This window comes from Merops nubicus, unplaced genomic scaffold (assembly GCF_000691845.1).
Source record: "Merops nubicus isolate BGI_N331 unplaced genomic scaffold, ASM69184v1 scaffold7798, whole genome shotgun sequence".
NCBI lineage: Eukaryota > Metazoa > Chordata > Aves > Coraciiformes > Meropidae > Merops > Merops nubicus.
Window position 1 is genome coordinate 25,646 of NW_008626274.1, and position 12,638 is coordinate 38,283.

The 12,638-nt window shown below is 41.2% G+C and overlaps 1 protein-coding gene across 1 annotated transcript in view; it reads right to left on the reverse strand.

Moving 5' to 3' along the window:
* MEGF11 (multiple EGF-like-domains 11) overlaps window positions 1-12,638 on the reverse strand; it is a gene marked incomplete at both ends in the record, with an annotated part of 91,769 nt that overhangs the window by 20,371 nt on the left and 58,760 nt on the right. The window contains 6 exons of the mRNA XM_008945940.1: window positions 101-334; window positions 471-599; window positions 3,145-3,273; window positions 3,990-4,118; window positions 6,334-6,462; window positions 10,709-10,843. Coding sequence (XP_008944188.1) covers window positions 101-334; window positions 471-599; window positions 3,145-3,273; window positions 3,990-4,118; window positions 6,334-6,462; window positions 10,709-10,843 — 885 coding nt within the window. The remainder of the gene's footprint in view (window positions 1-100; window positions 335-470; window positions 600-3,144; window positions 3,274-3,989; window positions 4,119-6,333; window positions 6,463-10,708; window positions 10,844-12,638) is intronic.

The window sequence follows — 12,638 nt, forward strand, 5'->3', positions numbered from 1 at the left end:
TCTGAGGCTCAATAACACATGTTACACATCACAGAAGCTGATGTTTCCCCAACATATAGGAACAGGAGTCTATATTTGATTAACATAAAAAGACCCTTACCAGAAAGTGAGTAATCTGTATTAGTCATCCTCATGGCTGGAGTATAAGATACACTTGGCATGTCATGGCCTTTCTCCTTCTGTTTCCGTCGATACCACACAAACAGTGCCAGCAAGACCATAATAATTAGAAGGAGAACAATAATTCCAATGATTGCTCCCACTGAGTGCCTCTCTGATCCAAGAGCAGGGCTAATTTTAGTATAGGGGTTTAATTCTTCCATCATAAGAGCCGCTGTTAAAAGTAATTCATAACACACTGTAAATTGAATCGTGCATTTCATTTTTGAAGCCCTGTTTTTTTAAGGCATGTACATCTTTGGAGGGGGTGGAGAGAGAGAGAGAGATTTACAGGCAGAATTGCCCTGTACCTTGATCACAGCGGATTCCTTTGAAGCCTGGGCTGCAGTAGCAAGTACCCGTGACGTGGTCACACGTAGCATTATTCATGCATTCACACAGTTGTTTGCAACCATAACCGAAGGTTCCTGGTGAGCACTCTGGGAAGGCAAAGAAAAAAATTGGAAAGGATTCTACTTTTTGGGGCAAATGGGTGAAATACTTGCCATGGAAAATTCACTTTTAAAGTCTTCCTGATTTCTGTGTCTCTAGGGTAACACCCTAGAGTTAGGTTATTATTAAAGTAGGAGAGAAATGTATTTCATGTACAATTTGAGGCATTATTTACTAGCCTGTAACTTTCTAGCAAAGTCATCCCAAGAATGAAACCAATAATATGTACAGAGACTTTAAAAGGCTTGACAGATAATACAGGCATACAGATTTAACAGAGCATGAGCTCAGGAGCTATAGACAACATCTTGAGAGAGCACAGCATTCTCCATCAATTCTGTGTATTTTTTTTTTCAGGGGTTTAGTTGCAAAGAAAAGTTTTGATGTACCTTTATATGAACACAATAGACTTTTACCAAACTAATCCTGCACGCTTTCATGATTTTCCCTGCTAGGGCTAGAAGATTAATATAACATTGCAGGTGGAATTACAGAACTGAGCATCTGAGTGGTTTAATTTGCTCTGCTTCTGTATTAAGATTGTTAATAGAGAAGAAATTTCTATCCTGTCTTTGTATGTCTATCAAAGACAAAATGATTGAATGTCCAGCTGAGAAATTTATTCACACAATTACCACGATGGGCTATTACAATAAATCTGTAGGCAGCTAACCATACTTCTTGAGGCACTATTCAATAATAAATTGAAAGAAACAACTTCTAGCACATCCTGCTTCTATCTAAAGAGATGACACTCTACTGAATGCATGTGCACTTGCTCTGATTCTTTAGAATATACATTGTTTGTTTTAAGATGTGACTTCTTGACGATGATACCTTCTCAATGTTAGTCTCTATCAAATTCCTAGTAGCCAAAATTCAATATTAAGTAACGAACAGTAGCCAATATCATTATAATGATGTGCAGTACATATTAAAGTTTTATAACTTTCTTTCATCATCAGGTCCTCAAACAAGGAAAAATACAATTATTACAGTGAATGCTTATTCTGATATTAACCTGTGGCCTACTTAAAATGAATAAGGCAGAAGGTTCTGGACTGCACCACAGAAATGATGTCTGCATTTAGGCATTTTATCTCCAATGTGGTGTGACTGCCCAGTCAGCAGGATTTTGAGAAGGAAGGAGTCTTAATGAAGAGTCTTTTAGATTAAAGAGTAGAAAAACTAATAAATAAATACATTTGTAGTTTGGAGAGAAAAGAAAGCCTCAGGCTTTGTACAGAGGTCAAATTAAAACTGCAGTGTCTTGTATAACATCTGCTTTGTTCTGCTGAGAATCTGAATGGTTTGATTTGCTCTGCTTCTGTAACAGGATTGCTAAGGGAGAGGGAGCTTCTCACAGTTCTACTATGAACTTTTTAGTCTCCTATTGTATTTATGGTTGCAGTAAGGGTGAAGACAAACTCTCAGTAAGCTGGACACAGAGAGTTAGGGCAGTGCCATAGGTAATCCCCAGCTGAGCACCAATTTTGGTCCCACGATACATGCTTTGCTGAATGCAAGTATGTGCAAAAAGAGATATCCATGAATTTAGTTACATGCACAAATACTTTATTAAAGATCCAGGTCGTAAGCTACAGTTAAGAAGCTTTCACTTGCAAATCTAGCAGGAATGTTCCTGTATTACCTTACTGCCAAAAAAAAAAGGGAATGAAAGCCTGTGGAATTAATGCCTTGGTAAGGTGAGATGGATTTCACCCTGCATTTAGAATCCAAGTAAGTGTGTGAGAATTTTCTTTTGATTTACTATACTGGACAAACAAGTAATTATTCAACTACAGCACACAGAGTTTCCACTACCCTAATTCTTTGTTCTTCAAAGAAGCTGTTTGGCACAACGTCCTAAATATGCCAGCAAGACATTCAGAACAATTACAGTAAGATATGCCAGTACCCTTGCAAGGTAATTGAAGCTCATTGTTAAACACTTGCTCACTACTCAAGTTAAATACAGACCCATCCAAAAATAGCAAGCAATTCTTTTTTCCTTGATCTGTTTTCATTGCAGAGATGAATCTTTATTTGGTCAACATCTATAGCATAACAACTTAAGCAAGAAAGCCACAGTATTCCTTGGAAGGCAGAGAGCAGAAAGGACTTTTTTCTTTTAACCCTTCTGTCTTCCTTCATGTCTAGGGAAACCTGATGCTGCTGCTGCTTTCGACAACACCAGCAAGGCATGACGCAGTTTGTGTTTTTCTGTTAATCAGGTAAAATGTGTTCAGGAAGGCTACATCCAGTCAGCACTGAGGGCTGTGACTTGTTTTATCTTGCCTAACTTTAAGCTGGGAATAGAAAGACCTGATTTGCAGAGGATTCACTATGTTTCTTTAGGCTGAAACAGACTCTCCAGCTTTCCAGAGGTGCCACCTCCTCTCTATGGATTGTAACCTGGGATTACTGCCTTGCTGACATCAACACCTCATTAACCAGCCTGTTTCTGCAAAGAGTTCTGAAATTCATCCTACCCCCAGAGAAACAGAAAAACGAAGTCCTGTTGCTACTTACTTTGCTCACATTGCTTGCCTGTAAATCCAGTCCTGCAGGTGCACTGGCCAGTGATGTGGTCACAGTCTGCTCCATTCTGACACTGACAAACATTGGCACAGTTTTTTCCATAAAAAGCAGCTGGGCAACCTTTCAGGAATCAGAATAAGGAAACACTAAGAAATAAGCTGAAACACGAACTTGGATGTGTTATCAGCAAATAAAGAAAATATTTAGGCCTATAAATCTATGGATTCTCAGCCTCTGTATATTTAATAACATTTATTTGATGATCTAAATGCAGAGATGCTACGACAGCCAATTTTCTTGAAGCAGTGTTTCTCATATCTTACCAAATTGCCTCTTAAGTGTTTCAGAAGAATGAAAACTTGACCCATCTATACAAACTACATTTTCAAGAAATGAAGGAAGATGGCTAAACAGAAATTCTCCAAAAGGCCAGAGATCAATCCATTACTTGCAAGTGAAAGAGCCTTCTTAATAGGCTCCCTCGAATTTGATCTCCTCTTTCATACAGAGCTGATAATTAGGCACTAGTAGGATGAGAAATCTCAAACATTTTCCTAAATCAAACCACATATACTGGGACTTTAACAGGCAGAGTCACAGACTGCAAATTCTGACCATGAATAAATAAGTTCAATGATCAGTCCATCCTTTATCAAGTGCCAAAGGCATGAAGAAACCTTAAAAATATTCAGGACTATTTTCTTCAGAGTGGTGTGAAGTTCTCACAAGGAAGGAGGTGGTTTAGCAGGGACGACTGCAATACTTGGAAGAGACACGAGGTAGCAGCACATACTTTGACAGATTCCCTGGCACAAGAGTGCCTCTGACAGGCTTACGCTGAGTGCAGTAGAGCCCCGTCCAGCCGTGAGTACATCGACACTCTCCATCGGAAGGGCTGCACATGGCTCCGTTGTGGCAGTTGCATGAATGGAAGCAATCAGGGCCCCAAAATCCAGCGGGACAAGCTAGGAAAATGAAAAAGATTTGTCAGCTGACAAAAACAAAAGAGCAATGATACTATGTTAGTGCTGCAGAAGAACAACAATGAATGGAGAACCTGTGAGACACCAGCAAAGGCAGAACTTGGCATTGCAGAGCTTGGCATGGCTGTAGCAGCTCCCTGACAATGATGGGCTCTTCCAAGCCAGCAACTGCTTGGCAAACCTGGGTGCCAACCTGGCACAAGGGGTTTCTTCCCCGTGCAGGTCAGGTGGCAGGATCAGGTCTCTGCTGCATACACACACTGAGAACCACTGGCACAGAGACCCTCGACACCACCCTCCCCATCTTACCCACACAATCTGTGAAGACAATTTAGACAAGGGTTTAAGATATGGAGCTAATCTGATTTTCTTTTTGATATTCTGCAATCAACTACTAAAATTACCACATCCATTTGAATCACAGAGTGCTACTCAAATGACGTAAAACATAAAGAAAAATTCTTTCAGTATGAATTCCCATCCACAAATTCAGAATGCTTTTGTTGATGGGGCTAATATGAAATTAAAATCTCCAGGTCTATTTTATATTTCAAAAAGTACAATATTAATACGTTTTCAAAAGTTATTTTAAGCTTCCCTCCAAAAATGAATGCAGTAAGTTACAGTTATTAGTGCCAGGCTAAAAGATCCAAAATGATGATAACTCTTCAATATAACAACTATATTTTTGCTTTAAAAAGCACTTTCCATTGCTTCCTATTAAAGACATGAATTAATAAGGCATGGTTCCCAGGAAACCTGAAAGTACAGAAATGGTGCCTATTTCCATGTGTGCCATTGGCTCCTGTTCTGACAGTAAATGCAAGTTTCTGGCATATGACAGACGTCCCTAAAGCCAGAATGAATAGCAAAAAAAAAACCCTGCCGTGACGTAAATCAACCAAAAGGTCACTGAACTCACACTGTGTAATGCTGAACAGGCTTTGGCCTAGCGTATCTGTGCTCTAAGCAACCAGAAATACTTCCCCAGTGCCTTTGTAAGCCAGAGCTGCAGGGACTGGTAGTGCCTCCAGAACTGGCTCTGGAGTGGGAGCTAAAATCCTCTCCTGTGTCTCTGGGTCATTCCAGGTTAGCTGGTGCAGAGGGAGCTCTGACCAAAATAGCTGCGTGCCGGGCGCCAGGTGCCGACAGGAGCCTGGGGTGAGGCCAGGTTCATGCCAGGAGAGCTGCACTTTCTTTACAAGGAGGTAACTGAGGAAACAGTCAGGTTCCAGCTTTGTTCCTCCAAAACACAAAGTGGCTATGGCCAGGCCCTTCTGCCTGCTAAACTGCAAATAGTGGCTGCCAAACTGGCCTGCCTCACTCTGTAAAAAAAGCATCTTTTTTTCAAGGTTAACAGAAATGAGCAGTCATTTCCCAATTACATGGCTAAACATAATGAGGAATCTGTGGAGCCTTCGATCTTTTTCCTTTTTTTTCCCCTGTTTTTGAGTGACAGCAATATTCTGTCTGTGGAAGATACACAATAAAAGCAAAATTACAGCCGTCTGTTTTTATCCGATTCCTACTTTATCACTTGAAGTTTAATATATTTTACTCTGGAATGCTGTCTAATATGCTAGTTGTATCCTGAATATGAAGTAACATTTCTGAATGATAGGATATTGCTTCCCTCTGTGATCTGTCTTCAATTAAGGGATGCTCTCAGGAAATGACACTTTGGGATCAGCAAATGCCAATCTTCTACCTGGGCAATTTTCAAGAAGAAATCCTCCATCCCTCCAAGCCCACATTGACTTTTACAATTAAATTACATTTAATAGAAATATTTCAGCTGCCTAATTTCTCAATTCTGGGGGCTTGGTACATGAAAACATTTACTGCTTAATAATTTCTAATGCAATAGCTGAAAGAAAATGATTTCAAAAAATAAATAAAAGGGAATCCAGCTAGAAATTAAAAGGGAGCATGGAGCTTTCTTTTCTGATAAGAGTTTGTGACCTCCCTTTCCTGTAATAGAAGCTAGTAACGGCTTCTGCAAATTCCAAATGCAGAAACGAACTCAAGCCAAAGCTAAGTTAGATTAATTAAAAGAACTAAGCTATAAAAAGAGTAAGGCACTGGCTGCTGTAATACTTCAGGGATTTCCCCAGAATCTGTCTTTAACTTTGAGAAAACTCTAAACAGGAAAATAGGTTCTTTTTGAGCAGAGGTGGGAGAAGAAGCCTTGGCTTACTCTGGGAGCAGTCTGTGCCTATCCAGCCCGGGAAGCACTGGCAGGACCCATCCGTGGGGTTACACGTCCCGTTCTCCGTGCACTGACAGACCTCGGCACAGTTCTTCCCGTACTTCCCGCTGGGACAGACTGTCAAAACACAAGGCAGTTTACTGAAGGCTCTTCAGGAGGAATAGGAGGAAGTTATAGGGCTTAACATTTAGCAATTGGAGATAAAAGTAATCACAACATTTGTCTTTGGCAAAATTCTTCTGGAAAGAAGGACAAAGTAGAAAGGACTGAAGTCCATTTTGTTTGCTTACAACCCAGGCATAAAAGCAACAGGAAAAAGTTGTCTCAAAATACATTTTTATGCTGGAAAATGAATCCAATATAGTTAGAAGATTACATTATTGAAGGTCATTACAGAAGGATGGAAAGAGCAGAGATGGAACAGAGAAAAGGGGTTATTGGGAAAGGAAGAGAACAGTAAAGTTAGAGGAATTAAGAGTGGAGCAAACACAATAAGGGGCTGGAAGGGATTGACCTGGGGACTTGGCCAAGGGGGTCCCTTGGTGTAACCCCGTGAAATAGAGTTCTGTGCTAGTGAGCTAGCGAGCTAGCACAAAGGGTTACAAACTCAACAATAAGAACAACACAACAAGGAAAGCAGCATTTGAGGCTAAATACCAGCCTAGGGAAGAAGTCTCAAGAAGCTGAAGAGCAATGTGGACTCTTACTTTCAGGTCTGTCACTAGAATCTAACTCCCTTGTATTGTATGGCTGATAAGGACAGTAATACTGGATCAAAAGCTGCAAACTTTATCACGTGGTGTGGTGGCCTGACAGAGTAGCCATGGATATTGTACTAGAAGCACCTCACAGATTCAAATCATGGAAGTGGAGACTAAACCAGGAGCACGACTTCCATTTCTGTAAGTATTTTTACCACATAAGTCTGGTGGAAGACTATTTCCAGAAATAAAGCACATGGGGAAGTTGTGGATGCCCCATCTCTGTGCGTTCAAGATGTGTTCAAGGCCAGGCTGGTTGGGACTTTGAGCAACATACTCTAGTGGGAGGTGTCCCTGCCCAGGGCAGGGGCATTGGGACTAGATGATCTTTAAGGTCCCTTCCAACCCAAACCACCCTATGATTCTATGTCCAGTTGCTGAAATATCATGCTTGTCTTTTGGCATCCATCCACCTATTCCTCTCCTGTATTCCCTGCTGTAGTAAGTGTTCAACTAGGTTGAAAATGTGGTTTCCAATGATTATTTTTTAATAATCAGCAGTGAGACACTGGCCCAAGTTGCCCAGAGAGGTGGTAAGATGTCCCATCCCTGGAGACATTCAAGGTCAGATTCGACGGCAGTCTGAGCAACCTGCCCTAGTTGCAAATGTCCCTGATCAGTGCAGTGGGTTTGACTAGATGACCTTGAAAGGTCCCTTCCCACCCAAACCATTCTATGATTCCATATAAATGTTTGACTGAAAGCTGTTAAACAGATGGGCTGCATCCTAAAAAATTCAGCATCTCTTCCTGTTTGTCCATCTAACTCACTCCTGAAGCTGGAAGAAAAGAAACTCTACATTTTTTCAGAGTCATCTTCTAACAGCCTAAGCACAGTGACATAAAACTAATAGACACGTAGATCTTCAGCCTCCCACCATATTATTGGAAATCTTTAACGTTAAAGTTGATGGAAAGCTCTGCTCAGTAATGAATGAAATGTTTAATTTCTGTGCTCTTATTGGCTGTGTTCCCTGACAAAAACAGATGTATTTTCAAAACAAGATAAAACATACAGTCCATCTTTGCGATGAATGTAACAAATGGAACTGGACTTGTACCCTGGTAAATAATAGTGATGTCAAAAAAGTGATTAAGGCACTTCCCTGAATTATGCAGCTGTTTCACCACTTCAGCCTCTCTCACTTTCTCATATGTAGTCCCTGCAGGTGACCTCAATCTATCCTGACTGTGAATCAGCCATAGATTGAAATCCTGAGCTGTGATTCATTTGCTTTTCTACAGTCTGCCATCCTCTACTCTTGCTATGGCAGAAACCTAAGAACATGCATACTATTGTTTTCTGCATGCATTTCTATCCACTGTGGACTTATCTGTAGGAGTGGATAAAGTTGGTTTTGGCTTTCAAATTATGTGTGGAACAAAATAGTTCTCTAACTGAAAAGAGATAAAACTAAACACAATATATAGACACAATGAAAAGAACAATCGACACAAAAAGAAAGAGAGAGAAGGAAAGAAAAGCCCTCATATCATAGAAAAACTAAAATCATCAGTCAGCCTAGGGTCTCATACATGCTACAGCATTATTCAGTTCCAGGGCTCTGTATAGAGCAGTTCAATGCAATATTTTTATTGCATCTTTTAGATGGAGATAGATAACCTCACTTAAATGAAGGCTGGAGTTTTTATATGTACAAAAATATCGTTCTCAAAAGACTTACTTAAAGTAGGAGCTGTTTTGCACTGCAACATGGAATACTAATGAACCAGGAAAGGATTTGTGATCCACACACTGATGCTGACAAAGGCAACAGGTCACACTTTATAAAAGAAGTGCTCTGGTTCCACACAGTGAGAGCTGGCAGAGGGGTTCCTGCCGTGAGAGCACCTCTTGTCTCAGTGAAATACTGGGATGCCCTCCAGAACATCAGCACGGAGGGATTACAAACCCCACCCAGCCAAAAGGGTTGTTCTTGTTCATTTAAGTTACCTGGTTGTGGATGGACACAGGGACTCTCTTGTAAAGACCTGAGATCCAAACACAAGCACTTTTTCAACTGCCTCAAACGTTTCTGAACAAAGCTGTAAGGTGAGGTGTAATACTTTCTTCAGGAGCAGTCTGATTGTACAACGCAGATAGCGATGTTAATTAGCTCTAAAAGCCCTGAAGTGGGCCTCTGAAAGCCCCTGTGGGATGTCAGCTGTGTTCTAGTAGTGATAACAAGTTATTATCAATCCATCTCGCTACGTGGTTGTGAAAGAGATTTTTCATAAAACAGCCTCTTAGTTGTTTGCTGCTCAGAATCCTCTGCACAACCCTGTCAATCTGGGCAGCTTTTGGAGGTCATGCAGCTTCTTGCACACACGTGCTGCTGCTGGACCAATGTTCCTGCTGCCAGAAGAGAGACAGCACAAGGAGATGAAAATTTAAAAGTGAAATCTTCGTTTCACGTTTTTCTAATGGAAAACGTTAATTAGCATTTTTCTTTCTACAAAATAAAGTTACATGCTAACTCATTATGACAAACTGCAACACAAATTGATTTTAATTAGGACATGAATATTTTAAAATTAATTTGCTGGATAGATCAACATTTCAAAGTAAAACCAGAAGTGCTGAACATCTGAGCAAAAATAAAATAGTTTTCTTAAGAGGATAATTAGCCCTGCTTACGCTTTGAAATCTGGCTAACTTTTCTCACAAAATGGACACAATCACTGAAATATGTTCATTTTAATAAATTCATTGGTACAATGTTTAGTTGACTGTACAGCACAGGAAAAAGAAAACATGGTTATACTTAATCTATGTTTAATGATTTTTGCATAAGTGCTGTCTGCAATTTCTAACTTGCTGAAAAGCAGGTCATTAAAAAGTGTCAGTTCAATTTTTGCTGGGGTGGTGACTTCACAAGGGCAGAAGCCATTACAAATAATCTCTTTTAAATCTGTATGTAGAAAATACCCACAGCAGTATGCAAGAGCTCCGACCCTACAGAATCCTGTAATGATTTTATGGGCATTTTTAGGATAAAACTGAAAATCAAAGCCATGGTTAAAAATGGACTAACTTTCAAAGGTACATAAAGGTGACAGACATTAGGAGAAGCTGAAGTGAGTCTTCACCTGTGAAAATTAACTCACTCTCCCTGCCTCATTGCAGTTTTTTTCTGTCTCCTGTGCTTGTGCATGATCTGCTGTTCCCAGCCAGGTCCTAGACAGTGTAAATGGGGTTCCATGCATTAACTGGGTGTTTGGGCTTCTGCACCTGAGCTGCCCTTTACCTCAACTAGTATCAACTCCTCCTGCGGCAAAAGAGTGCGTGAAGGTGCCACCAACATTTAGGATATGATAGGCTTAGCAGAAAGGACAATGAAACCATTGGCTGGCTGGTGTGTTTACAGCAGGTGTCTCATTCCACATTCACTTCAATAGAGAGCAGCAGGACTGGTTTATTTATGAAAGCAGGAGCACACCATATTTACAAAAGGGTGACTATCTGCATTTTCCCTCTGAAGTAAGGAATTTCTACACTGCTAAATCGGGGGGGGGGGAAAGGCAGGAACCTTGGGGTTGGTCCTGCTGCAAAGGCACAGGCACTGAGGCCAGGAGGTGGCCCCCGGGGGTTGGGCTGAGTACCTTGGTTGCAGAGCGCCCCGAAGAAGCCCGGCAGGCAGTCGCAGTGTCCCGACACGTGGTGGCAGGGCCCGCTGCTGTGCACGCACCGGGGGCAGGGCTGGCTGCACTGCTGCCCGTAGAACCCTGCCGGACAGACTGCAGAGCAAACAGAAGAACCCGTCACAGCTTGCCACGAGATTCCACCTTGCTGAGAGTTGGAGAATTCTCTTCGCCGTCTGAATCCCAAACTGCTGTTTCTTCATTTATAAACCCACCGTTTTGCAAACTGCTGAAATTATGAAGCCTTTTTGGATTATTCCTTGTCTGATAAAGTGTGAGCTCTGGGTAAAACTGTTCTGTGGTTGAAGCATTCACACCACCCTGCCTCATGTAACCTTGGCTATTTAATTACACAGTAGAGCGCTCTCAGTACTCTCTCTCAAAACACCAGTTTGAGTCTCTCTAACCTGCCCCAGCTAAACTCTTACAAAACACGAGAGTTTAAGATGTTCAAGACCTCAGAGCCCACCAGGAGATACGGTTAATACCACATATTCCAAAGCTTTTTAAGCTAGGAAGAGAAGCACTCACACGTGTACAGACAACAGAAACACAGAATGCCATTTCCTTTGGAAATCAAGCAAAGAAAGCAGAGGAGGTGTATTAGGAGCTCTCAACATTTCCCATCCAAACAACTATGTCAAAACCTGGTATCTAAACATATTAGGTGCAATGCCTGTGTTCAACTGGGCCAGTCAGTTTGTAACATTGCCATTGCAGGAGCAGCATCCATCCGTGATGAGCAGAATCTAAAAATGGTAATTACTGCAACAGCATACAAAATCACCTCATTTGCATCAGTAGCTGAGTAAACTTGTCATGAGCTGTATGTTTAATGTGCTTAAAACCTGGATTGAAATTATTACAGAATTTGTACATAAGGTATAGTGCCAAGATTATGGCTCAGTATCTCTTATAAATGTGTATTGTCACTTCTAAGCACATGTTGAGCAAAAAACCATCCACTGTCCAAACATTCACCGTGACAGAGGAGCACAAAGAAATGTTAAATTGCAGCAAGTAACTGTAAAAATTATTTTATATGATTTTACTTTTGCTCCTGTGGTTCTCTGTTATATAGTTCTGGCTCAGTGGTTACTGTATCATGTCCGTTCTCTTTTCACTGAATGAGAATTTTTCCCCTGGTCTCTATGTTCACAGAGGGTGTCAAGTTCTTACACTACTGCGGATTTCCAGCTGGAACTTTGCTGTCAGCTTTGTTGGTGATGCACTAGCTATAAACCAACTTGGATCACTCCTGGAGACATTTCTGCAGGCCTAAGAGCAGTAAACCATCCCTGTGTCTCATGGAATCCTGATTACACAGACAGAACAAGCTGAGCCTCACCTTCAGTATTGCCTTTTATGGGCTAAATTCTGTCTCTAAAGGAATTTCCGAGAGAAAAATAGGAATGATTCTGAGAGAAAACTTAGCAAACTAAAGCTACCTTCACCTACAGAGGTGCCCCCTTCACAAGGCAGTTGTGACTCCTGCAGAAGAGGTAGAAACGAGCTGAATTTCCTGGCTGTAATTCACAGAGAGACATTACAGGGACATGAGGCAATAGCAGGAGCATCCACAAGACCCCTCTGCTGTCACCCCATCAGGGAGGAAAATTTCTCCCCATTAGGTCCTTAGCAAATGTCCTCAGGGAGCAGCCTGATTACTGGAATTGTAAACTGGGGACATGATTTGCCTCTTGTAGCCTACGTGCCATCAGCTGATAAAACTAAGCTGTTTTTTTTTCATCTCAGAAAGGTCAGAAACTATTAACTTGTGGAAGTTTTGTGCTCTTAGGGTTCTGAATTTGTAAAACAATTTCTTCCCCAATTCCCTGAAGCTCCGAGTGCTGCATTTTAGCCTTGGATAGAGGTTTTACAGCTATATAGA